This window comes from Lissotriton helveticus, chromosome 12 (genome assembly GCF_964261635.1).
Source record: "Lissotriton helveticus chromosome 12, aLisHel1.1, whole genome shotgun sequence".
Taxonomy (NCBI): Eukaryota; Metazoa; Chordata; class Amphibia; order Caudata; family Salamandridae; genus Lissotriton; species Lissotriton helveticus.
In genome coordinates, this window is record NC_136073.1 from 307,502,922 (window position 1) to 307,529,545 (window position 26,624).

The following is a 26,624-nucleotide window of genomic DNA, read 5'->3' on the forward strand; positions in this document are numbered from 1 at the left end:
TTAGATCTAACATCAGCACAATAGATCAGATTTTTAGATTCTGCTGCCTCTATTGGAAGTACGTGGTGATTAAAAGGTGCCATTTATATGTTGCCTTTATTGATTTAAGGGCAGCATTTGATTTGGTGCCTCGCAATCTACTATGGAAAACTTTGAGTTCAGCAGGTATGCCAAATAACCTTGTCACTCAGATAAGGGAGTTACACGCAGGGAATTTTGCTAGAATTAGATGGGGTCCGAATGGTGAATTAACCCAGAAGATACCCATCGAGCGTGGAGTTCGCCAGGGTTGCGTCCTGGCCCCCACGCTCTTTTCCCTGTTTGTAAACGATATTCCCCAATTTTTGGAGAGATGTAAAAATGACTCCCCGAAACTGAATGGTGAGAAGGTGACATCGCTACTATTTGCTGATGATACCATTTTGATTTCTCAAACGAAAAATGGTCTGCAGATAATTATAGACACTTTTAATGAATACTGCAGTCAGAAGGGGCTTGAAATCAATGTGAAGAAGACAAAATATATGGCCCTGAATCCCATAAAACCTGACAGAGGCTGCCTTATATTAAACGGTGAAAAGCTGGAATCCGTCCCTCATTTTTCTTATTTGGGGGTGACTTTGGACTCCAACTTTACTTGGAAAGCCCAATTGGATAAAAGTAAATTAATTTTTGTCCAGAATGTTAAACCTATTCTTAGGGAGCAAACTTTAAGTACAAGTAAAGCAGCTTCTCCCGTGATGGAACTTTTTAAAGCCAAGGTTCAATCAGCGGTCCTTTATGGGGCAGAAATATGGGGTCCCGGTTCAAAGGAAACGTTCAGTCTCCTAGACAATAACTTCATGCGAAGTTTAGCAAGGGTCCCGAGGGGCACTCCTCTAGTCCCCCTGGAACTTGATCTAAACTTCAAAAGAACTGATCACCAAGTCTCGATTCGACAATTGATGCTGTGGGTCAGACTATGGCATGTCCCTGAACTTCAAGATTACAGAGATGGATTAAAAGAAGTTATTAGACTTGATAATCAGGGTGACATCCCATGGTTAAGGCACATCAAGATTTGGTTAAGTAATATAGGGCTGAAACATTTTTGGGAGAACCCCGAACATCTACCCGTAAACCCCAAATTAATACTAAAAAGGGCATTTTGGAGTTTCATATTAAATAGGACTACAAGTAATAGTACTAGTGGGACCTTGGTTTCAAGGTTCCTAAACTTTAAGAATGAACCTATGTATGAGACTTTTATGGACGAAATAGAGCCCCCACTAGCAAAAACTTTATTTCTAAAATTTAGATATGGGAACTTACAAATAAAAACCACCTTGGCCCGTTGGGCTAGAAATCGTGCTGCAGGAACTCCGATAATGGATGAGAATTGCTCTATGTGTACTTACAATCAGATTGAAAACGAGCAACATATCCTCCTTTTTTGTCCTTGTTATAAACAGGCCAGAAAGAGATGGATTAAACCCATTTGCCTTCTTTTAGGCCTGAGCTCCAGTGCACAGGCGGTGAGAATCCTAACAACCAACACCTCTCAACAAATAACATTTAGTGTTAGTAGATTCCTACTTTCCATATTCTATACAAGGAAAAAATTGGGGCACTATTTGTAATGTAATACAATTAATCTGCTTGGAATTGTTAAGATGCTTCCTATTCTGACCTATGAATGTAATGTTTCGTTCCATCCAGCTCCTTAATTGCTGTAGTCTTTTTTTGCATTTTAAACTAATGTTTTATTTATTGTAATGTTTTATTATAATGAAATGTAATGTAATATATGCATTGCTCTTTTATGGCATTTGTGCCGAAATAAAGATTTAATGAATGAATGAATGAATGAAATAGCCCGGGAGCAGCCAATCGGAGGCCAAAAAACGCCATGCCCTATCCTAATTAATGCCCAGAACCTAAACTGCTGCAAATCGTTTCTGGAGATGTTAAGGGATTTGGAACATGAGCGCTTCTGTTCCAGAATATTTGTGATCAGAAGCATTTTATTATTATTTTTTTTTATGTATTTGAGCCCTCCCCCCCCCCTTTTCTTTACCTCGTGAGTTCACTTTTGCATATTCAGTATGCATTTCACGTTTGAAACTGTTACGCAGTGCTTTGGAGAAGAACATTTATACCTCGTGTTTTTTCAAAAAGATTTAACCCCAGTATGAACATTGCACGTCTTTGAATTCCTCTCCACCCATACAACACTTTCTGAGACAAAAAACATGCAAAAGTCCTAAATTCTAATGAAATTCTAGTTAACCCTGGACGTTATGCTTCCTATAGGAGGTCAGCTAACATTAAAACAAGTGTATTTTCATGTTGTCCGACATAAACGACTAGGAAGCAATGCTGTGACTTTATAGGCAATTTACTGGGTGCGACTATGCAGAAGACGAATTGGGCCATGCGATGGCTGCAACTTTGGCATCACATACAACCTCCTGCTTTTCTAGTCCAAGATTCATAAAGGAAGATGGAGTATTTCTCCTAAAACCCTTCTATAGGCATTCTTTTTTATTTTTTATTTGTTTATTGCAATTTCAAAGATGAAAAAACCAAAAACAATACAGAAAGAGGCAAATCATAAGCGATTAGCAGGATATTCATGAGAGTGGTTACAATTGTCAGTGCGTTAGATGACAGGATTACAATCATGAAAACGGTAAGACATAATACAGTGTAATAAAGATGGACATTATATATCAACAATTTCGTCTGACAAACCCATCCTCCTCCATCATAACCCCGGCACAGCCGGCCGCTAGGCCATAAGTTGTGTCTCATCCGCTCGCCTGAACCGTCATATCAGTCGCCACAGTGCCGTCACAGTGAGTGTCATTTGCTATCCCATCTACCCTACCCTGAACATCTCTATCATCTTCACCTTCATTATTCTGAGCTGCTGACATAAATGTACCGTCCAGTATTATGGACCAAAAATTCTTAGGCCTGTTCTTTTCCATGAGAGAGTGTGTGAGAGAGAGAGAGAGCGAGCTTCCCCTTCCACTGTGATGCTGAACTGCTTGCATTCGAAGGTACAAAACCTTGCACTTCCCTTCCATCTGTGATTACTTCACTGGTTTCCTAGCATACAGTGTTCTCTTATACTTTTGGGCACATCCTATTTGGATCTGAAATCTCCTATAATGGCAGACGTCAAAACTGGTACCCTGTTTCAGACTTTTCTTATTGCTAATTCCTTAACTTCTGTTTCGGTCTTCCGTCAATAAACAGATGTGAAAGGGCATATTATGGATGCTGGAAGGATCCAGGGATTCTTTAGCCGCTGTCTTCTATTGCAGATACACATCTGGCACAATATGCGTCAGAATCTGCCCCCCTCGTGTTGAGGAAGTATCTCACCAGCAGAGCCAAAGCAACCTCAAGTGAAGAGTGTGAGCCTCTGACAGTGCTCAAAACGCAGCTATTTTAAGAGAGTACAATTACCGATGAAATCTTCCATCCACATGAACTTCATATCAAACAACCAGCAGTGCCCTCAGACACATCTGATTTGGTAACCACTGTTGATCTTTAGAAATCTTACTTTTGGCCCAGACACTTTGTTTAGATTTTGAAGCCATGGTCTACAGGGATTTGAAAGTGCTCGGTTTTGCTTTCATGTGTCATTCTGCTCTCTGCATAGTCTAGAAAACAATCCAGTTAGTTTGGCTGCTTCCCGATCAAACATCCCCTTATTGGGATTTATCTGCATGTGCAAAGCACCTTCCTGAGAAAGTTGTTTTGATCCAGTTTGTTTCTGAAGTTTTGAACAACCAGGTTTACTTCTGGGATAATTTGTTGCAAAATAGTTGTTGCCGCCTACTACTAATTTTTCAAAGGCTAGCGATGCAGTATTCGGTGCTATTGTTTAATGCACTGACCGTGAACGATTAAATATACCTTTGTCTTTTTCCCAGATGTAATTAGTCATGTAAAGCTACTTTAGATCATATAAAATTGAAACATACCATTCACTGGTTACGTTTTTGGGAACGAAGTTAATTGCTACAAAGCTCTTAGACACACTGAGTTTATGATCAGTTCAGCACTCTGGGCATTGGACACATGCTGAAAAGGAAGCATTCCCATGAGAGAACATTGAAGTTAAGGTATATAGCCAGAGAATATTCTGGTTCAGTTTTTGGTTTATATAATGGTTGCTTACAACTTTACATTATAAGCTTCTTTCACCATTCTCATTTCTTTAGTCCCAGCACCTTCCCCACGCATCCTTCGTTTCACGATGTACCATTGTGGATCTGTACTAAATATGACCTGTTCTTCAGCATCCACACTTTTTTTGTTTAAGGACTTGCTACTTTGAGATTAAATTTCAGATAGATGATGCCAAGTTGCCCATCAGAATGAGAAGAACTCAACTTCTCTATGATGTTTGGTAGAGCCATAACTCAAGAATTCTGTAGTTTTGCGCACTTTTGAATGAATTTGTTTCATTGTCCTGAATTTCCATACATATATTTCTGCATTGTAGCTATGTCTTATTGCTTGCTTATCTAGTCTTTAACCCCTCCCCTGCTGATGACGGAACCGCTCCGTCATCAGCCGCGCTGTGCTGATAGAGCGGTTCCGTCATGTCCCGGCCATCGCGCCTGCGCGGCGCTTTCTATTGAGCGGGCGGGGCCGTGACGGAACCGCTCCGTCATGAGCACAGCGCAACCGACGCTGGTGACGGAGCGGTTCCGTCACCAGCATGCGCCCACCGCTCGGCTGGCCTCCCCCTTTAGCACTGCGGCGGAATAGCCGCCGCAGTGAAGGGGTTAAGTGATGTAGAAGCTAGCTAAATGCTTGTAATACTGTAACCTTTCAAGGGGCGTTTGATTTATCTTCCTTCTGCCACAATTCTTCATAAGCTATCAATGATGGAATAACTGTGAGATTCCATTCAATTTGATGAAGACTCAATTTCTTGATGGTTCCCTGTTTGGACCTTAGCTGTTGATCACCAGACAGAGTAGTTTTACTACTCAGTGGGCTTATCGTTAACTAACTTATACTACTTTTAGAATAGGCGCCACCTTGGACAGGGCCTCGTGGCAATGTTGACCAATGTGTGACCACCTTATATAGAAGTGGTTTAATTGTGTACTTCTGTTGATAGCTAAGTTGAGGGATGGACCACTAGAGGAAGCTAATTTCATATTTAAACCACTTGAGTAGTGAAGGGAATTCCCATTTTCGGGAAAGATTGAAGGGAGAGTGTATAGTGAGGCTTTTTCTATGCTTACAAGGAGGAGCACGTCTACTCATCTTATTTTCTGTCTGCAGATTCATCATTCTGCTTCTTAAAACCCATGTAGATTTGTATAACAAACGCATTAGTTTAGAACAGCACTTCTACATTTCCGTGGTGATGGTAACATCGTTCTTCTTGGCTGATGTACCTGAAAAAATGGATTTGTTGCTGGTTTGGAAATAAGAGTTACATCTTCATCAAAACGATCCACTACATTTGCATTTTAAACATTATGGGATAAGGAGCGTATATGTTTCAAGAAACGGGTACGTCAAAAGTCTGAAGTGCAAAACAACTCTTCAGACCAAAGAATATTATTTCTGCCTTTGCCACATCTGCTTTAGTCAGTTTTTCAGTGTGTATCTATTCAAGGTGCATATTCCTTTCACTAATCTGCCATCGATGAGTTGTGCTTGGAAAAGCCTCTAACTCGATAGTTTTTTGGTTGTCAACCATAGGCTGAATCTTCGGCACAGAAAAAATTGACCACAAGGGCCTTGAGCCAACAGCATAATTGCCTGTTTTAGATTCTATTTTCGCCATCAGGTTCGGAAGCATTCTGCTTTTCTCACTTAGACTACTTGACGGTGGAATAATGCACAGCATGTGATTCTGGAATACCCTCAACCTGTAGAACAATTTTCACAGGAAAGCAAATTTTTTCTTCTAGTGCTTTCACAGCTGAAAAGATTGAAGCAAGATTTCTTAGTCCCAGACAGTTCTGTTTGCTTGGTACCTTGATATAAACTTAGAAACTATTAGGACAGGATTGCATAGAACCTGGAAGGTCTGTGGGTGCAGTGAAAATGATAAAGTCCTGATGAATTCATTGATTAAATATACCCTAAGAGAACGAAAAGGGAATTTCTTACTTGGTGTCACAACTGGCAGAAAAGAGTAAAATCGACAAAAGGTCTACGAGGTAAACCTTGTCCCCCATTGCCAAGAGATCAATAGGCTAAGATGGTCCACAGCGTTGAAGGCTGTGGAAAATGCCAACATATCTAACATCACCGCATACTCATCAGAACGTTGTCAATAAACTGGGGTTTCTGTTCCAACTGAGAATGAAACATTAATAGACTGAGAGACACATCAAGAAATTGTTCAGCCAAGATGCTTTTTTTCCAATAGTTTGACTGTCGAAGCAATCATTTGGTATTTTTGACTGGAGGTTGCAGTGCCCGTTGACTGGACACGTGATTAACCAACAGTGGAGGCTTGAGGTGGGGATATTTTGCGCCATAGCAACACTGAAGTTCTGGCCACCATCTGTAGACTCTTGAGCCTATAGCACACAACTACTGCCAATATGGGTATGAATTTAGGTCACTAGAAACTGAAGACTTTTGTTTAGTCAGACCTATTCAGGTGTGGGAGGATACGTTAGTAACCTCTGCCATTTAACAAAGGAAAATAAACCATAAAATGAGGATTTCCATTAATAGATGCATTCACGTGAATTTTACAATCAACATTCACTGTGGCATCCTACTTGTGTTAAAATTAAACACCTGTATTCTGAAGCTCCGTAATTTTTTAATTTTTTATTCTTTGCCTTTGCATGGTACACCCAATGCCAGGAGAGCCCATGATTACTCGCACTTCCTAAAGTTTACTGGTGCGAATTTTCCACTAGGTTAAAAAAAAAAAAAAAAGAAGAAGAAAACGGAGTATGGAACATTTGGACATTTTACTTTATTTTTGTGTCTACAGTTTTCTTTCGGTGAAACTCCAAATAAATAAGTGGAAGGTTTGTTCCCTTCCATTTTCCACCTTGGAAATGTACATGCTTCTGCCTTCAACAGGAGAAACTACTTGCAAAAACATGATGATAACCAATACATGTACACGATTATGGTTGGTCAATTAATTTTGCCTGCTGCCACCTCTGTAACATCTCTTCTCCTCCTACAAACAACAAAAAATGCCAGAGCTGAAAATAATTTTTTTAAGCATCGTAAATTAATTTTGAAAATCCCCCCAATCATGACTGTGTGTGAGGATGTTCAGTTTTGAATTGCAAATGACTTTTTTGTGCACTTACGAAGGTCCTTCGGGCTGGGTAAAAACCTTTCTGAATTGGACCCCCACTTCTTCTACATGGATAGATGCAGATTTGATATAAGCGCCGGCAGTGTTGCATTCGTCTGCGCAGCGCTATCCTACCTCTGTTAAGGGGTTGGAACAAAGAGAGGCATCCAGTGCCAAGAGGCGCCGTTGGCCTGGAAAGCATCACCTGAAAGCAACGCGTGCCAGTAAAGCAGAAGTTGTTTTCCTCATACTGGTTGTGGTATGCCGCACCTTGTTAAGTAGAACTGAACCTTTATTATATGTTCACACCAATTAGATTTTTTAAATTCCAGAAATATTTCCGACCTACTAAGCCATAAATGTCAATGCGTGAATGAAATGCCGCCTGGAAAGGTCAACATGAGCTGTTTGAGTGCGGCGTTACCCTCTTGTGAACCTTATTTTAGCTCCACCTCTCCTGTTTTCACTCGGGAACAGTGGCTTGTTTGTGAACAAATTGTTTGAAACTTTAAAATTGTCACCTAATTCTGGCGTTTAAAAACATTGTCTCTCCAAGTAGTCCTTGATGCCTTCCTGTTAAATGCGTGTATTAGTAATTAAAAAGTTCATACAAACGTAGTTTCCAAAATAAAAATGCCCGGTGGCCGATTAAATTGGTAATTTAACCAACTTTCTGGAACCCAATTTTCTTTTTATCCTTAAAAGTGTAGTACGGGTCTAACAATCTTGCTAAAGTAAAACCGACTGACTTGTTAATGTATTGCTCTGTGTTAAATACTTTTGTGAAAATGTTTTGACCTCCATTACCCAGAATTATAACTTGCATAATATTTTGAGAATATGCCCCGATTTTATAAAATTGTTTGGACGAAAGTCATCTCAATGGCTTGGAAAAGCAGTGCCACTCTGCCATTCTGTCCCTCATGTAGTTTTAGCTCGAAGCCTACCAGACAGGGTGACTGTCCGGTTTCCTAACGACTGGGGGACCTTCTGAAAGCTTCCCTGGAGATGCATTCCCCCCCCCCCCCATCCCGTTGCTTACCATTGGCTTTGTGGTTTGTAACTCACTTTTTCTGGCTTTTTATTTTCTGGTTTTATTTGTTTTAGGCTGTCCAGCTGGTGTTTGTCCCTCTCAAGGGGCAAAGCCTTTTCACACTACCTCTGCTTGTATCATTCAATGAGTGCTCCTTTCTGTAAAGAAGCCCACTCATTTTGTTCTTATCTTGTCACATTTGTTGTGCTTTCTAAGACAGACGTCAAATGTCATGCGCTGTCTTCTGAGAGAGCTTGGTGGTTACTTTTCTTTCTCTGACTTCAAAGTGAGAGGACTCATGTGACCATCTTGCTGGATACTGGGAGTAGGAAAGGTTTTGTCTTGCACACATTATTTAAATGAACTGTGCAAGTATTTCCGAATTAGGAAAACACAAATGAAGCACATTTTTTAGTTCATTCTGAAGTGTGTTGGAAACAATTATTTTAATATGATCAAAACAAATCCATACACTAGGTGGTACAATTTCCACATATCATTTGTGTGCTGTATAGTTTTATCAGTAAAACTGTATGTCTGCAATCATAATGATTATTTCACTTGAAAATGTGTTGTCTGTAATGGCAAACACCAAGCATACTCCACTCTACTGTGCACCACTCCACACCACTGCACTCTACTCCACTCTACACCTCTGCACTCTGCACCACTCCAGTCTAGGCCACTCCACTCTTCTCTGCACCACTCCACGCCACTCTTTTCTCTATGCCACTTTACTCTGCACAACTCCACTCTATGCACCACTGCACTCTACATCACTGCACTCTATGCAAATACACTCTATGCCAATGCACTCTACTCTGTACCACTCCACACCACTGCACTCTGTCAATCCACAGTACGCCACTCTAATCTAGACTAAGCCACTGTACTCTACACCACTTTACTCTACGCCATTACACTTTACACTGCTATGCTCTACACCAATGAACCCTACCTTGCACCATTCCACTCTGCGCCACTGCATTCTATGCCACTTTACGCCTCTCTACTATATGCCACTTTACAATACTGACACTCTACTCTGCGCACTCTGCCACTGAACTCTACGCCACTCTAATCTGCACTACTGCACTCTGCCAATGCACTCTGCACCCTTCTACTCTTCCTCACTGCACTCTAGGCCAATGCACCCTGCAGCACTCCACTCTGTTCCACTCCACTCTGCACCAGTCTATGCTCCTGCCCTCTATGCCACTCTACTCTGCACCTCTCCACAGCACTATGCACTGCTATGTTTGCCACTGCATTCTTTTGTGCTACTTTGTACGTCTGAATACTATGCCACTGCACAGTATGCCACTATGCTCTGCAACACTTTATGCCAATATACTCTGCACCAGTCCACTCTACCCCACTGAACTCTACTGCACTGCATTCTACTGCACTGTACTCCACTGCACTCTACTTCACACCACTGCATTCTACAATACTCTGTTATGCAACACTGCACTCTACGCCATTGTACTCTGCACTACTGCATTTTACGCCAATGCACTCTACACTACTGCACTCTGCAGCATTCTACTCTTTATCACTCCATGCCACTGCACTCTACAGCAGTCCACTCTATACCACTGCACTCCAGAGCAATATACACTGCACCACTCTTATGCTACTACAATGTATGTCACTTTACTCTGCACACTAAGCTACTCTGCACCATTCCACTTTTCACCACTGCACTCTACTATGTAACACTCTAATCTGCGCCTCTGCATTCTACGACTCTGCATTATATGCAGCTGAATTCTATGCTTCTGTGCTCTGCTATTGCACTCTACAACACTGCATTACTGAATCATTCTCTGTGTACTATAAAGTGAAGTTTTGCCAACTTTGGATGGGCTGCTTTTCATCATTAGATCTTCTGCCTCCCTGGGTGCAGCAGCCCGATACCAATATGTATCACTTATGCAGCCTGTTCAACGCACCTGCTCTGTATATGCCCCATCTTACTAGATGAGCTCAGAAGACTGCTTCACCATTTCACAGACCATACTGGCGCCTGTTAAATTTTTCTTGAATCAAGCTCACCCTCAAGCAATTGCTAGCCTCATAAAATTCCTGAACAGAGCAAATAAAACACTTAGGAACCCACTTACTGCTCCAAGCCTCCAGAGAGCTTCTGCTGCAGTGTAAAAAGCCCGAGTATTAAAAATGCAGCCATGCAGCAAGCAGTGGCTCATCGACTCTATTTGGATATCACAGGGGATTACAAACTGAGCAGCTATTGTTATGTTATGTTAAAACGGGTCTTTTATAGCGCACGGCTACTCCATGGAGTGTCCCGGCGCTTTGACAAAAACCCGAAAAAAAGAGACCAGGGCAAGAAACAGAGGGAATTACTGGGCAAAGAGCCATGTCTTCAGCTCCTTCCTGAAAACCAGTAAATTGCTGATTTTCCTAAGAGAGACAGGCATAGAATTCCAACATCGTGGTGCCAGGCATCGAAAGGAGCGTCCTCCTATTCTAGCCCGCCTGATGGAAGGAACAGAAGCCATAGCCAAGGAGGACGATCTCAGCCTTCTAAAAGGAACATAGAATGTCAGGCGCCTCCTTATATATCTGGCCCCAATCTGGTGAAGCGCTTTAAAAGCAAGGGTAAGAACCTTAAAATTAATCCTTCTTGCGACAGGTAGCCATTGGAGCTTTTTAAGCAACTCCGATGCGCTCACTCTTCGCTGAAGGCCGTAAATGGCCCTTGCGGCGGAGTTTTGCACCATCTGGAGGCGTGACACCAAAAATTTTGGCAATCCCAAATAGAGCGCATTAGCATAATCTAGGCGTGAGCCTATCAATGCCTGCACAGTGATCTTTCTATGCTCGAGAGACAGGATAGGGAGGAATTTCCTTAACATTTTAAGGATGCCATAATATTTCCCTGAAAGCTCCCGAATCGGAGGCCCAAAAGAAAGACCATCCTCAATCTGAAACCCCAAATTTTTTGCTTTGGAAGAGGCATCTGCCGGGGGATACATGTCTGGTGGCCACCAGGCCTTCCACCTAGGATCAGGCGAACAGCCAAAAAAAAGCAACTCCAATTTATCGGAATTACATTTAAGACTGCGCTGCCTAAACCAGTCAAAGACCGCCCCCAAACAGCTTCTGATCCATGTACCATCAAAGTCAGAGCCCTTCGAGCAGGTAAAGAGAAGCTGGGTGTCATCAGCATAGGATACGATCTGGGCACCAAACGACTCCGCCACCACCGCCAGAGGGGCCATATAGATATTAAAAAGGGTGGGGCTTAGAATAGAGCCCTGCGGCACCCCCACCTCCAGCGGAGGCATAGCGGCGGAGAAAGGTGGCGCCCAGACCGTTTGCCGGCTGCCGTATTGTATTCAAAACCTCAATATAAACTATGTGATAGCTTAAATGGACACAATTATTTAATATTCCTCATTGCTTGATTTTTCCTAGTTCCTTTGAGTAGTGTCAGCCTCGAATCCTATTGAGTTTTGCGGCCTCTAGAGAGCTGAATAGATACTGTTTAGATTACCTCCTCTGCCCTTCTATAGCTGTTGCCCGCAAAACTGTAATAATTAGCAGGAATAAAAGGGAAGCTGCTAGGCAAATGTACACCCTTTTTTATGTGTTAATATGAGCTTATTATTGGATTCAGACGAACCATTACCTATCCTCTCAAATTAGAAATTCTTAGTCTAGAGTCAGCTTGTGACATTATCTTCACAGTATCTCTACTGAAAATTCAGTATCTCAAAATTTAAAGCATCTGGCACTTTAAAATCTTAGCACTTTAGTAATAACCTTTGGGTTTACTTACATGCTAATCACGCAGATGTATCAACTGTAATGATATGCCACAAACCTTCACTTTAGAAGTTCTACATTTTTGTCAATTGATGCCTAGGTAGAAACGCAAACAGACTAGCCTATCATAGGACACACAAATCCCATCTGTCTGTCAAAATTACTGCCATGTACATATGCAGTAAGCCCAAAAGCTTGTCCTTAGCATTTGTCGCAACCTTACTGTTAAGTCTACAGCAATAGCTTGTTGCATTTTAAAGATAGTATGTTATGAGTTCATGTGTTTTATGATCTATATGAACCGCACGAGTTGCTGCTTATTTATTTGCACACATTTTTATTTTGTGAAATTATTTATGCTTGCACAATACTTTTTATCATGTACTTGGCACGTTAATGGACTTGGTTGTCTAAATAATGTATTTTAAAAGTCAGTCTGTACACCACTCCACTGCACTCTACCCAACTCCACTCTACGCAACTCCAATACACAGCACTCTATGCCACTCCACAACACTCTATGCCACTCCACGACCCTCTACTCTTCACCTCTAACTATTAGCCATGGTGAACAGTAGCCACATTGGTGTACTGCGTGGCTAAAGCACATTGACAAAGCCAATAGCTCTTGCATAGATTGCTGTTGGTGGTGACCATAAAGTCCAGGCTCACAAGCCTTTTTACCTGTACTCCTGTTGAACTGACACCTACTCTGTTGAGTGTTCACCCAGCCCCCTAAACCCCCTCCAACAATTTGTTCACCTTGCCCATCCTCATGTGCGGGGTAGTCCATCTATTCAGCTTGTGTGTATCATGGTAGTATAGCAAATGGTGTTGTCTACTGATATGCCAGACGGAGATTCTCTCTGCAGCTGTCTTATGGCTAATATGGACATGACCGCCTGCACTTCTTGTTCTTGGAACCCACTCAGTGAAACTAGTCTATCTATTAAGTTGTGAAGTCTTTCATAGTTATGTGCTGGATTTCTGGAATATATTTAAATCAACCTCTTTCTGTGTAGTCTTCCCTCTCTGGCTGCCAGAGTAAGTTAAAAACATTCTCTGGACAAAGTCATTTCCTGGAGCTCAACCTTTGCAGGTGGCCGATTTTCGTAAGGCCTGGGCCACGCATGGACTCATGGAAACTCTTGTGCTGTTTCCTGTGGGAGAATGAGCTGGTATGATTTGTGAGATGAGGACTTGCCTAATTGCTGGGAGATCTATACACGGCCCAACTGGCTGAGGTGCCTTTGCTATGCATGACCACTTGTAAGCCTGTCCCACTATCCCCTCCAAGTAGTCTTAAGAGTACCCTTACCAACCCTTGCGACTTCCAGAATCTTAGATCTTCTGAACCTTACTCTCCTGGAATGGGGTCAAGGTCAGTGCCTTGGGTTTGCTGTCTTGATTCCAGAACTGTTTGACCCTTTCTCTCTAGCCCTTATAGTTCCTTAATAGTAGTGTCTAGTTTTCCAGTTGTAACTGGTAAAGTCTGGAAGTCCAGCTCGTGCCCCGAGTCTCATGGTTGTCTCTACTACTAGAAACCATTGACCACGACTGACTATTATTAATATACAAGTGCCTAAAGATAGGGATACCCAGGAGGTGTCATAGTGAGACCTGTGTCTGTACTTTACCTGCCCATGTTACCAGTTGGGACCTTAACTGAACTTGACCCTCTGCCACGGTCTTTTCCATGTAGGACCTTTGTTGTTTTTTAGGTGGTATGTCTACATGTGCGCTCCCCCTTAAGATTTTTTTTTCTATTTTCAAACTTGAATCTGGACACGTGGCTTTTCAGCCCACTGGTGTATTCCTCCCCCAAAAAGTGCTACAACCTTCTGTTTTTTGATGCGTTTCATATCGTTAGTTGCTGTTTGTACTTACCTGTGCTTAGAGGATCCTCTATTCTCTGGACATCGGGTTTCAGGTTTATTTACTATGTAATGCTGTATCGGGTATTGGAAGTCAATTCGCACTCAATGCTGCTCTTTACAGTGTTTGAAGGAAAGCTGGAGTTGGTGCGGTCGGCTGCTGTGGTAAATAACTCTGTTTATAACAAAACACACTAACTCACAGCCTGTCCTTAATCATATATACGGATGTGCAAGGAGTAATATGTCATTTATTGCCATTGTTGATGGAGGGAAGGGGCAGCATTACAAAAATGGCCCCTACCACACTCAACAAACGTAATAAATAGCATATTACACTCTAGACCTCTCTCTCTCGTGCTCTCACTCTATATGTATCCTTCCTGCCACCTCCTCCCCCCCACAAAATGAGCAGTCAAAATAGGTATTCCCAAATCTCATAAATTAAACACAGTTTAACAAGAAACTTCACCTGCCTAACATTAGCCCGCCCCCGTTTAAGCCCGTACCACTAAAACCCGTGAACAAACTTGTACTTAAGCATTTACTTTTTGTTGTTGTTTCAAAAAAGAAAGAAAAACTTTTACTCGCCATCCCCCATCAAAAATGTCTTTGTCCAATATGCTTTTCCTCCGTTGGCTGACAAAACGATTTCCAGACACACTGAATAAAGATAAAGGATGGGCATACTTCAGCCATCGCTTCTCAGCCTCTCTTCTCAGCCTCTCTTCTGAAGGGAACCATAGGAGGGACTTGAGGTACCATAATGGGGACAGAGAAGTAATTTCATAGCAAAGATTCAGTAAGTCTATTTGTATAGTATACTTAGCGAAGGAAAGTAAGGCTGAAGTGGGAGGAAGGTGTGCACTCTGAGGGTTTTTTAATTATTCAATAATGGTCTATATATTTGTTTCCCCAATTGTGTTTTAATTTTTTTTCTCTCATTGCAGGGTTTTTGCACCAAAATGTGCCTCGTGTAACAAGCCAATTCTACCAGCAAAGGTGATGATGTTTTTCCGATATTTTCTCGTTATTGTTTTGTGTAAAACGCATGTGCTAGAAAATTATCTGTTTACAATTGAAAGAGATTTCTCTAGTCATTGCAACATATGGACACTTTTTGTGCCCCCCACCCCGGCACTATGGTATTACAGAAGGAGCCACAGATGCTTGTGAGGCTGCTTCTGTAATACTGAATATGTTGGCGCACATGTAGTGGCAGCCTATCTTCAGAGGGGTTTCCGTATTTGCATGGGGGTGTGGTCCAATGCAAATGAAGAACTCACCGACTCTGCACCCGCAACGTCGTATTATGGTGCAGAGGCAAACATGCCCTTACAAGGCGCCCTTACAGTGTGCCACAAAAAGGTGTCACACTGTCGGTGTGCCCCTGACAGCAGCCCTCTATAAAGGGGCCCAATGGACTGCCCCCAGACATCCCCCTGCAGGCAGGGGGATGTCACTCACTACACCTGCCTGCAGTGAGGTCTCTAACCCCTCTTTAAAGTGCAGGTGGGTTGTCGCCTACACAGAAAAACATGGAGTAACTGTGCATCTTCTGCTCCAGTATTTCAATTAATGCACTGCTACCAGGGAAGCACACGTTTGAGGCTGCCTTGAGGGCAGCACATTCATCATAATAGGGCACACTGCCCCCGTTTGTGTCCAGGGTACCTGTCTAAAGGTGTACCTTGGGGCAAAACAAGGACAGTGCTCCCTATCAGTTGTCTGGGTCCAACTGTTTAAAGTCTTATTGTAGCTGATCAGATGGGAACATCTCTGGTTGGTTATGATCATTGACAGTATCATTGTAAAAGACCTATTTGCAGTCTGCTCCCAGCCCGCACTAGGGTGATTTTCAAAATTACACACAGTGGAATTGCTTAGAGCTGATCGGAGGCCCCCTCCCCTTTCTCCACTACTCTACAAACGCGCCTTCATTTGCACAGCTGGTTGGGGGGATGAAGTCCCCCTTGATACTGAGGATCCTTGGGGGCCAAGAACCCTTCCTTTTACCAACAATAAGTCCCACACAGTGGGATTGATTACTGGTCATCAGAGGCCCGCCTCCTTAGTCCAGCACTCTGCAAGCACTCCTCCTGGTGCACTACTAGTTGGGGGATGAAGTCCCCTTGGATTCTGGGGATCATTGGGCCTAGAACCCCTCCAGTTACCACCAGTAGGTCCCACACAGAGGGACTGCTGAGAGCTCATTGGAGGCACGTGATCGACAGCGGATGCTCAGCATGGCCCCCGTGTGAATAGGCGGGAGAACCATGCATCCAGACCCCAACTAAAAAAACACATACACTCAATCAAACACTCATACAACCATTCTGATTTTTTGGAACTATTGAGGGGGGGGGGGGTGGTGTCCGCATCAATTGGCACAAGTCGGTGGCCTTCCTGTAGTAAGTGGGGGATCAGGACTGGGCTCGGGACTGCCCCTTCTGGTGGGCGACCCAGGGGGCCTGCTATTTTTGAATTTTTTTTTTACACTTGATCGGGATTTTTTTCCTCGCTAAAACCTGACGAATATCCTGGAGGTCTACCGCAGTGATGTGGAGAGGTGGAGGAAACTCCTGCTATCCCTCCTGGGCCATACAGCCCTCTACAGAATTATCTACTTAGCTACATTTTTGTATATTTTGCAGAACACCCCTTTCCCGATTCTGGACACTTTCTTTCATAAGGTGGATATAGTCACAAGGGTGCTGATGTGGTATGGTGGGGTCCCGAGGATTGCCCTCTCGCTGCTGACTAGATGCCTCACGGAATGGCCATTGCCCCACTGCATCTCCTGCTCTATTATTGGGCCTTGCAGTTCTTGGCTGTTAATGACTGGGCATTTTCATCTCAGCAGGAAGCATCCCAGAGAGCGAATCACTCTGCCATGGCCCTGTCAAGATACCTCTGCCGACTCTATGGTGGGAGGGGGGCTGCCCCCCTCCCTCTCCCACTGGGACAGTGGTCAATATATTGAAGAGGGCAATGCATACTTTGGGATGGCGAGGTAGATTGACAGTGGACACCACTCTCTAAGACTCAGACCTCTTGGGTGGTCTGTGTGAGGTAGAAGGACACAAAAAGTATCTCTAAGTTGGGCGACGTATTGAAGGAGGGTACATTAATTTTGTTAGCTCGTATTCAACCTGCAAGTGGTCAATCGGGGAGTCTGATTTTGAGATACCAGCAGATGCAATATAAACTGGGCAAATGTGAGGCTCTCCGGGGAAAGTAGAGGAGGAATCTCCACTGGAATACAGGGTATTGGGTGCCCCCTGACAGAGCATGTGTTGTCCCTGCTCTTCTCTACTCTATTAATCAATAGTCTTCCATCGCTTGAACATCTAAGCGAGAAATGGAAGCGAGACCTGGGTAGGCTTGATGACGAGGACTAGGGGCAGGTGGCTGGGTACCCTGGCGAGGTCACCGTTAGGGCGGGATTCCACTTGATCCAGTTAAAAATCCTTCACAGAGCATACTATACACAGGCCCGTCTATTCCATATGGGTAGGGCGACTGACGAATACTGCTTGCAGGGCTGTCGGCTGAAGGGCACCCTCTTGCATGCACTGTGGAAATGCCAGAGGATTGGGGCCTACTTGAAGTGGTTGGGTAAAAGAATATCAGAGGTCCGGGGCTGTGAGGTGCGACATACATCCTAACTTAGCTCACTGGGCATCAGGAGTGAACAAACTTAGGACCACTATGCCCTAATTTTTAGTAACCTGCCCCTGATTGTGACACGTAGGGATTTACTGAAATACTGGGGGGGCACAAACCCTGCCTACCATGCAGGAATGGGAAGAAGAAATGGATTGGTCCATGGGGCAGAGAAATTGATGTGCCAAACGAGAAGATGCCTACGCAAATTTGAGAGGGTATGGGGTCCTTGGATGGAAGCGAGGAAAGGAGAGTGAGAGGACAGGGGAGATGTACTCCTGGTGGGGGGAAGGTCCTGCTTAAGCCACAAGATGAATTGTTTGGGTTATGTGTTTGTGAAGTACTCTGGCTGTTGTGATATGACGTGCACCAGTCGAATTTTGGGAAGATTTACACAATAACTGTTGTATGCTTGCTTACCTGCCTTCGGAAGTGCGGGGGGGGTGTATAAGTATATTGTTTGTTTTTTCTAAATAAGGAGATATTTACAAAAAAAAACATTTAGCAGGAAACGTGGCCTTTAGCATTGTTCAGGAGTGTCTCATAAATCAGTTTTTAAAACACATTTTTAGTGTATGGGCGAGGACAGCAGTCTACAGGGGTAAACAGTGTCTTCCTTCATTCTCCCATCTCTCTTCCCCTGCAGCTCCCACAGCCCAGTTGTCATCCTCCAGAGCACTGTACGTAATAGTAAAAGTGGCGCAAAGACTATGCTCACGATAAAAAAGTGGCATACCACAAAGCCAGAAATGAGTATCATTCTGCATGTGCTAAAGCGCGTGCCTTTTATGTGGCAAAGACCATTGACACTGCGCCAAACAAGGCAAGAACGCTGTTTAATACAGTCAAAGACCTTGCAGGCGCAAACACGGCTGCTACAACTCGCCCACTGGATAAAACAAAATGCCAAGCCCTTGCGTCTTTTTTCACTGACAAAATTGAAAAAAATATTTCCGACATCACCAGAAACACCCCTGGTCTTGACCCTAGAGAGGAAATGTCCCTATGGTCAATGAACTCTAACACCCTTGACCACTGGCCCCATTTCACCCTGGAATCACTGAAATCCACTCTCAAGACTGTCAAATCTGGCTCCCCCTGTGATCCACTTCCCGCCTCTGTTTTCAGACAACTGGATGACCCAGCCTTGACCATCATTGCTGAAAGCCTTAATTCTTCCCTTCAGCTCTCCACAGTACCATCACTCTGGAAACACGCGATGGTATGCCCACTTTTGAAAAAACCCTCTGCAGACCCTGAATTACCGGCAAACTATCGACCCATCTCACTCCTCCCCATTTTTTCAAAATTACTTGAAAGACACATCCACTCTGCCCTCACCCTCTTCACCGAAGAAAATTCACTTCTCCACCCGTCACAGTCAGGTTTCAGAGCGGGTTTTTCCACCGAAACTGCTCTGCTGGGAGTAACCGAAACCATCAGGAAACTTCTAGATGACGGCCAGACAGTCGCACTCATTTTACTTGATCTGAGTGCGGCATTTGATACCATCTCCCACGCCAAACTCCTGGCCACTCTCGGGAGAAACGGTATACAGGGCAAAGCACTCAAATGGTTTGAGTCTTTTTTGTCCCAGAGAACCTTTCAGATTTCATCTCCCATCGCTTGTTCGGATACGTTCAGAACCCCGCACGGTGTGCCCCAGGGCTCCATTCTAAGCCCTTTGTTTTTTAATCTCTACCTTAGACCCCTGGCGGATTTAGCAGATAGGGCGGGACTCACCCTGATGACATACGCAGACGACTCTCAAATCGTCTTCTCACTGTCAGAGTCCAAACCTACGGCTCCTTCCACCCTTAAACTAGGGCTAGAAAAAATCTTCAGCTGGATGTCTACAAACCAGCTGAAGCTGAACGGTGAAAAAACAGAAATCCTTCTCCTGGGAAAAAATAAACACCTATGGAACGCCTCTCATTGGCCCGCTGAACTAGGCATTATCCCCATCCCTGCTACCCACGTAAGAAATCTAGGGGTCACCATCGATAATACTCTCTCGATGAAACTTCAAGCAAATAAAGTGGTAGGCCTCTGCTTTACCATCCTGAGATGGTTGAGAAAAATCCTCTGGATGCTGCCCCCTACAACGCAAAAGACCATAGTCAATGCCTTAATCACATCACGGCTTGACTACGGCAACATTCTCTACCTGGGCTCGAATCAAGCAGTCATTAAACGCTTACAACTAGTCCAAAACTCGGCTGCAAGATTACTTTGTAAAATTCCAAAAACTGCTAGCGTGTCTAAACATTTGAAGGACCTACATTGGCTCAGGGTAGAGAACCGGGTCAGGTTCAAAGCCCTGAGCTACATGTTTAGGATAAAATCCGGCACTGCACCAAAGTATCTTTTATCCTTAGCGACCCCCTACACCCCGGGGAGAGAACCGCGTTCTCTTACCGCAGCAATGTTTTCAACCCCGAGATTCAAACTGGCAAGAATAGGAGGTAGATCTTTCTCTGTATTAGGGCCTTCCTTGTGGAATAAACTTCCCCCCATATTCGAAAGGAAGAAAATTACACCAGCTTCAGAAAGAATATAAAGACCTGGCTCTTCCAGAAATAAGTACCAATGCTTCACCATTACCCCCGTTCATAGAAGAATCATCGGCGCCGGGAAACCCTTCTTGGGTAGCTGTGCGCCATACAAATGTAAAAAATAAATAAATAAATAAATAGGGCTCTTTTGCATTGCAGGCGATGGTACTTTTTTAAGTTTGTAGGGCAAGCAAAAGACCTGTAAAAATGCTATCTTCTGCAATGCAACAGAAAGGCTTTTTAGTTTGATCGCCTAGTATATGTTTTTTTTTATATATCTATCAGGGCTATCGAGTTCTAAACATAGTAAAAGGTCAGTCTTGTGCAGCGCAAAAGATAGTCCTCCTGTTAAGGCATTACACTAAGCCAATTCTGAAGTTGGTTACCGGTTTAGCTGCAACCCACCTGATAAACGTACACAAAAAACATGTTCTCATAAACCTTCAGTGTTCTGCTTCCAAAAAAAGATGTATTGTTTTGAAGGAGGTGCTATCCTTTCAGGCTTTCAATTGTGTATCCAACCAATCAAAGGTAACTTTTCTTAAAAAAAAAAAAAAAAAGTGGAGACTAAAATTAAAACATATTCCTTATGCGATCTTGCCAGTGCACTATGAAGTAATCACCCAAAGCTATTCACTATATTTATTTAATAGACCATAATACTGTTTGCTCTGTGTGATATTGAATCACATTGGCCATCTTTTCTGCCCTTTTGAAAGAAGATCTGTCTTGGAATGTCAGAAATTCAACTGGTTTGTTCGCGACTATAAAAGATTGATATCCACTTAGTGGCCAACTTGTCATTTATCGAAGTTCCATCTCGTACATAAGCACTTTACAAATAAGCTGTAGCATACTGTAACCAGGAATATGTTATCACAGATTAGATCATGGCAAAGAATACTTCAACAGAGATCCCCCACAACAAATGGGCAAAATGGTCACAATTATTATTAGTTTTTATTATCATTGCCGTCAATAGAAAATAAATGGTTAGGTTTGGACTGCAGACAAGCGTAGGAGTGTATATGATGATTCTGTCAGGAAACAATTCGATACAATGAATTATTACTTGAAAAGAGATAAAAAGTAGTCTTCTTTATAACCAATTAATGAGCGAAAATGAAAGAAAGGCACACAATTTTTAAGTGGGAAACAATCTATTGTCATTAAGAGAACATATTATATATCACATAAGGGTATTCCAAGGGTGAGCTATTGCGGCGCAGTGCTCGTGAAGGTGATGTGGTATAATAAAGGCAAATATTAAATAGCAAGAAAGCCACAAAAGTATGTTGTTAAATAATGTACACTGTATGTCTATAGACAAGCAGTGAACTCAGTATTGTGCCCATTTATAATCGCAATAAATCAAGCATTTGATCATTTGATCATTTGTGTGTATGTTTTGACCCATTTGGATATCATTTTTAGTCGTGTCTTCATAGAGACAAACAAAGGGGATACACCCTAGGTAATCAAAAGAAAAGTGTTTGCAGTTGTGTGCCTAGTAGTGCTAGGCATAGACAATGAATGTATGCTTCATAAAGCTCTTACATCACAAGACTTGAGGTAAGCATTGGTGACCTGTGTTTGTTATCCGGTAAAGAGGATCAGGAAAGTACCCTTTATTAAGTCAGGACCCATCGGAATGAGGTCCTACAATATATACAGAGGCTAGAATCAATGACTGATAGTGCAGCACCAATCTGTATCAGCCATTACCAGTGGTAATAACTTACAAACTGCTGTGTAAGTATCTGGGGACAAGGACCTCCACAATACTTAGTCAGTATAAGAACAAGCATTTACAATCAATGGTCTCGGCATTATTAAAGGTAGAGCTATTGGCATTGCTCATTACATTTTCTTTTTTTTTTTTTTTTTTTTTTTAAATCATAAATAAATGGCATTGTCATTTACATTGCCAATAGCTTAATCTTTTACATATGCAAGACCTATTGCATTAGCACCCACACACAGGGGGCAGAAGAACAAGCACAACGAACGAGGGGGCAGGGGAGCAAGCACAAGCAACGAGGGGGCAGGACAGCAAGCACAAGCAACGAGGGGGTGCAGGGGAGCAAGCGTGAGCAATGAGGGGGCAGGACAACAAGCACAAGCAACGTGACCTGGAGCAGTGGAGTAGCAAACATACCATGGGCCCTAGAGCAAGCAAAGGAATTGCCCCCGAACACTGGCTGACGAATTAAATATGGCAAGGTTCAGTGGGTCTCTGGGCCCCGGTGCCACTGCACCTGCTGTACCATTGATAGCTGCGGCCCTGGCTTAGAGGAAGAGGGGAACAGGAACATTTAAGAGCTATGAGAATGAGCAGAGATGGGGGTGCAGTATGGAAAGGAAAAATAGGCAAAAGTGCCTTTATGAGGGAGTACAAAGGAGCATGTAATAGAAAACTAAAAAACTACCATCCTCCACTGTTCCCTGACTCACCAGATCTGAAGACAGGCGGAAGGAGGAAGAGTCGCCCATGGTAGAAGTAGAGAGCCCGATCCAGGGCAGCCATGTTCTTCTTCCGAAGGAAAGGTGAGGGACCGTGGGAAGGGAAAGAGGCAGCTTTGGGGAAAGTGGTACTAGAGAAAGCATGCAGGCTTTGAGCCTCGTGGGCTCTAGGCTTGTGTGCCCGGTGTGGGGGGAGCGGCCCGCTGCCAGCCGGGGCCGTTCTACCACCCTAAATGCCCCTTAATGGGTGGAGTCCCTCTCGGGGGACTCTAACTAGAAGGAATTCCCCCAGGAGCCTCAGGGCTCGGAATCAATAAGGACGCGTTTGAGCCTCGCAGGCTCTACAGAAATGTGGCCCGTCGTTGGAGTCCCTCGTAGACTCGAAGCAAATGTGGCCTTAATTGGTGGAGTCCCGCTCGGGAGACTCGAAACAGGGAAATGCCCCCAGGAGCCTCGACAGGCTCTACATACAACGGTGCCTCCCTCAGGCACACAAACAGGCAGGGAGCTTCCTTTCCGGACCCCTCGACACTCCCACAGCCCCCCCAGCCTGTCTTCACTCACCGGGCTGGGCTGCTGCGATCTCTCGCTCTTCCTCAAACCTACACGACGGCTGCAGGACACGGGGCTCTCCTCTCCTCACGGGAGCCCCGCCAGCCGCAGCAGCACTTCTCCGGTCCACTCTCTGCACCACGGGGCTCTCCCTCTCTCTCTGAGGCCCCGGGTGCCAACACCGACTTTTTTCTGGCCATGCAGGAGCGCGGGATGGGCTCCTGTCCGCTTCCTGCTTCCGCTTGTGGCCCCGCCCACGTTGTCCCGGAGATTTGCCTGACTTCCTGTTTGCCGCTCCAACGCGGCAGTTCCTTTATGCGGCTCTCGGTCTGCCGCGGTGAATTCTTCGTTATGGTGGCAATACGGGGTAGGGATGTTTAACTCCAATAAAGCGGGGTAGGCGCGCGCTCGAAACCCACGCACAGGGGGATCCCCACGCGGGGGAATCCCTCAGAAAGGGATCGCAGCTCCAGCGGCGCAATGCGCATCCAGCAAGTAATTTTTATTTCTAGACGCATCTCGTACTAAACAATGCCACAATTTGTTACTGATGCACTAAAATTAGCTCTCAACGAGAAGATAGGCAAGAGGCAGGGCCACACCACGACACCAACCATCTTCTTTCTCCGAGGCGAGGCAGAAATGCCTCGGAGAAAGCACGGTAATTTTTCGGATTGAGGGGCGTGTTTACGTTCTCTCCTCTTCCCATTGGCTGGAAGGTAAAATTCCAGCCAATAGGAAGAGGAGAGAAAGTAAATAGAAAGAAGCTTAAAAAAACGCCCCCGAATCCGAAAAAGACGGGGCTTGGACCGAGTGACGCCCCTCTCCTCCAATGGCTGGCCAGCATTTACTAGGCCAGCCAATGGAGAAGAGGGGCGGGTTCCAAGCCCCCTCTAAGAAACATTAAATCTTCGGGCTCCGCCCACTGCTATGCAGTGCGGCGGTCCTCGACTTAAAAACGGATACATTTATATCATCTAAGTAGACAATTATTGATGGAAGACTGTGCCACCATGGCTTGTTGCGTGCAATGTTGAGACTGTATACATGTCCATAGACGATGTAAACATGCATGAAGTGAAAACTAACACATCAACTGAATTTATTGGGCCCTCATTGTCAAATTCGTGAAACCACAGAAAAACTCCTACTATCTCTAATCCAAGTTATAACTACAGTTTCCAAAGTGCACGTGATCACTAATTTAAACCGAGGAGGAGTGTTAATTGTAGGTCTTGGGGGTAAGCAGCAGGTCTTTGACCCGGGTTAAAATGAAGAAATGTTTTGAGGGTTAGGGAAAATGTCAAGATAACGCTTTAAGTTAGTTATAAGACTAAAAGAGAAAAACACATTGTTTTTGTAGGGGATTCATAGTCTGGTATTTTGATGTGTGGTTGTGAATTACATTTAGATCGGGGCACAGTCAGGACTTTAAGATTAACTAAGTTGATGCCAATCAATCTTTGTAGCTAGATGCTGTTCCCTGTAGACACCTGTGTAAATAATAGTTTAGATCATATGCTCCTACTTTGCTGTCTGTTTTATATTGAACCTTCGGACTAATCTTTATGCTTCAAATCATCTGAATTGAGTGTAAATTCAATAAATAAATGGGCACCTGAGTTGTTTTCTTTACCTTCATTGCATGTTTTTGCTCTAGGACTCTGAAGAGACTATTCGAGTGGTATCAATGGACAAAGACTACCATGTGGAGTGTTATCACTGTGAGGTGAGTAGAAGTTTTTCATATCTTCTAAATACTCTCAAAATGTAGTATTCAAATGAATGTGTTGATCCTTTCTCGTTTGAAATTGTCAACTGCGTATTAGGGAGTACATAACGATAATTTGATTAGCATATCATGATCTCATCTTCAGCATGTATTGGCAAAGCCAGTAGGTCTGCTGTTAGCCACTAGCTTTTCGGCTTTGGCAGTGCTCATTTTGTAATGGTTTTGGCAAAGTAAACTTTGTTTTGGGGTGTGGGCTTAGTTGCTAGGCCTTCACCAACATAAAAGTTTATTCTGGCTAAAAGCAAAACATTTTTCAGTCATTACCATATTAGTCTCTAGCACTGATGGGGACTGCTTTGCATCTGAATGAGCAGAATGGGGAAGGAAAATGACGTCACTCGCAGTTAGGTTAGCCAATGTTTGGAGTGAACTAACCCATAGCTCCATGCTGTGCACTGTAGCGGCAGGACTAAAATGATGTGAAGGACACAACAGTCCAATGGATGAAGATTTCTGGTGAATAGCCCCTGAAATTGTGTGTGTGTGTGTGTGTGTGTGTATCTAAACACGAACTGCTTGGGCGTGTCTAAGAACGTGGTCAGCTGGGTCCCATACTACTTTAGGAGGATGGGCCAATTCTTTTGAACTTAATGGAATCGCAGCGCCAGAGGCATTTGAGTAAGGCTACTGCTAAAACGCGTCATGCCAGGCTCTGAAGGAACTGTGTTTTTACCCCCGCCGTGTCCCCTTATCGACTCCAATGGAGGAAGATTTATTGGGAAATATATATTTATATATGTGTGTGTGTGTCAAAGAACATTCGGTGCACTCACGGAGCTTAACGCAGGCTAACGTTTCTGGCTTCTACCTTCTTCAGTGTGGAAAGCCTTAATTCCTGGAGCTCAGTGACGTTTAAACCAACCTGAAATCTAATAGGTGGTACTTTAGCCAATGGGAGAGCTGTATTCCTCAGAGGCCGGCGGTGGGGCGTCCGCACTTCCGATACAATATGTTGTTGTCCGAGCCTTGATGCTCCATTTCGTGCTTTCGAAATGCCATTGCCAGCACCTCCAATCATAGTCACTGTGCTGCCATACCCCTCGCCTGCAGCTGGATGTTGCGTCCGACTTCCCTGTGGGTGTCCTTCTTATGTATGGCAGGCGAGGGGTATGGCAGCACAGTGACTATGATATACTACCTGTATAGGACATTAAAGTGGATTAAGAGCTATTCAGTACTATTTGAATAGACGCTTATTGAAGTATGCAGCACAACTTTTTTGCGAAAGTCAACAAGGAAGGGTGTTGGGGACAGAAGAATACTTTTTCTTGAGAAATCTAAATCCTATCATACCAACTTTCTATCAAATCCCTAATTTGCATTAGGATAGTCAGAACCCTCCTGGAAGGCTCATAATATCCTTGAAAGCGGGCCTCACGGAACATCTATCCATGTTTATTGACCATTTTTTGTTCCAGGCAGTGCTGCAGTTGTCATCTTATGTAAAGGATACAAAAGATTTTCTAATTCAAACCGAGGCACTGAAGTGGAACCCTTCCTATCAAATAGTGGTATTAGATATTACTATCTTATACACCTGTATAGGACATTCAAGTGGATTAAGAGCTATTCATTACTATTTGAATAAACGCCC

The 26,624-nt window shown here is 43.8% G+C and overlaps 1 protein-coding gene across 1 annotated transcript in view; it reads left to right on the top strand.

Annotated features, from left to right (window-relative positions):
- Positions 1–26,624, top strand: part of WTIP (WT1 interacting protein) — a 333,161-nt gene that overhangs the window by 277,866 nt on the left and 28,671 nt on the right. The window contains exons 6-7 of the mRNA XM_078670590.1: positions 14,953–15,004; positions 24,899–24,967. Coding sequence (XP_078526716.1) covers positions 14,953–15,004; positions 24,899–24,967 — 121 coding nt within the window. The remainder of the gene's footprint in view (positions 1–14,952; positions 15,005–24,898; positions 24,968–26,624) is intronic.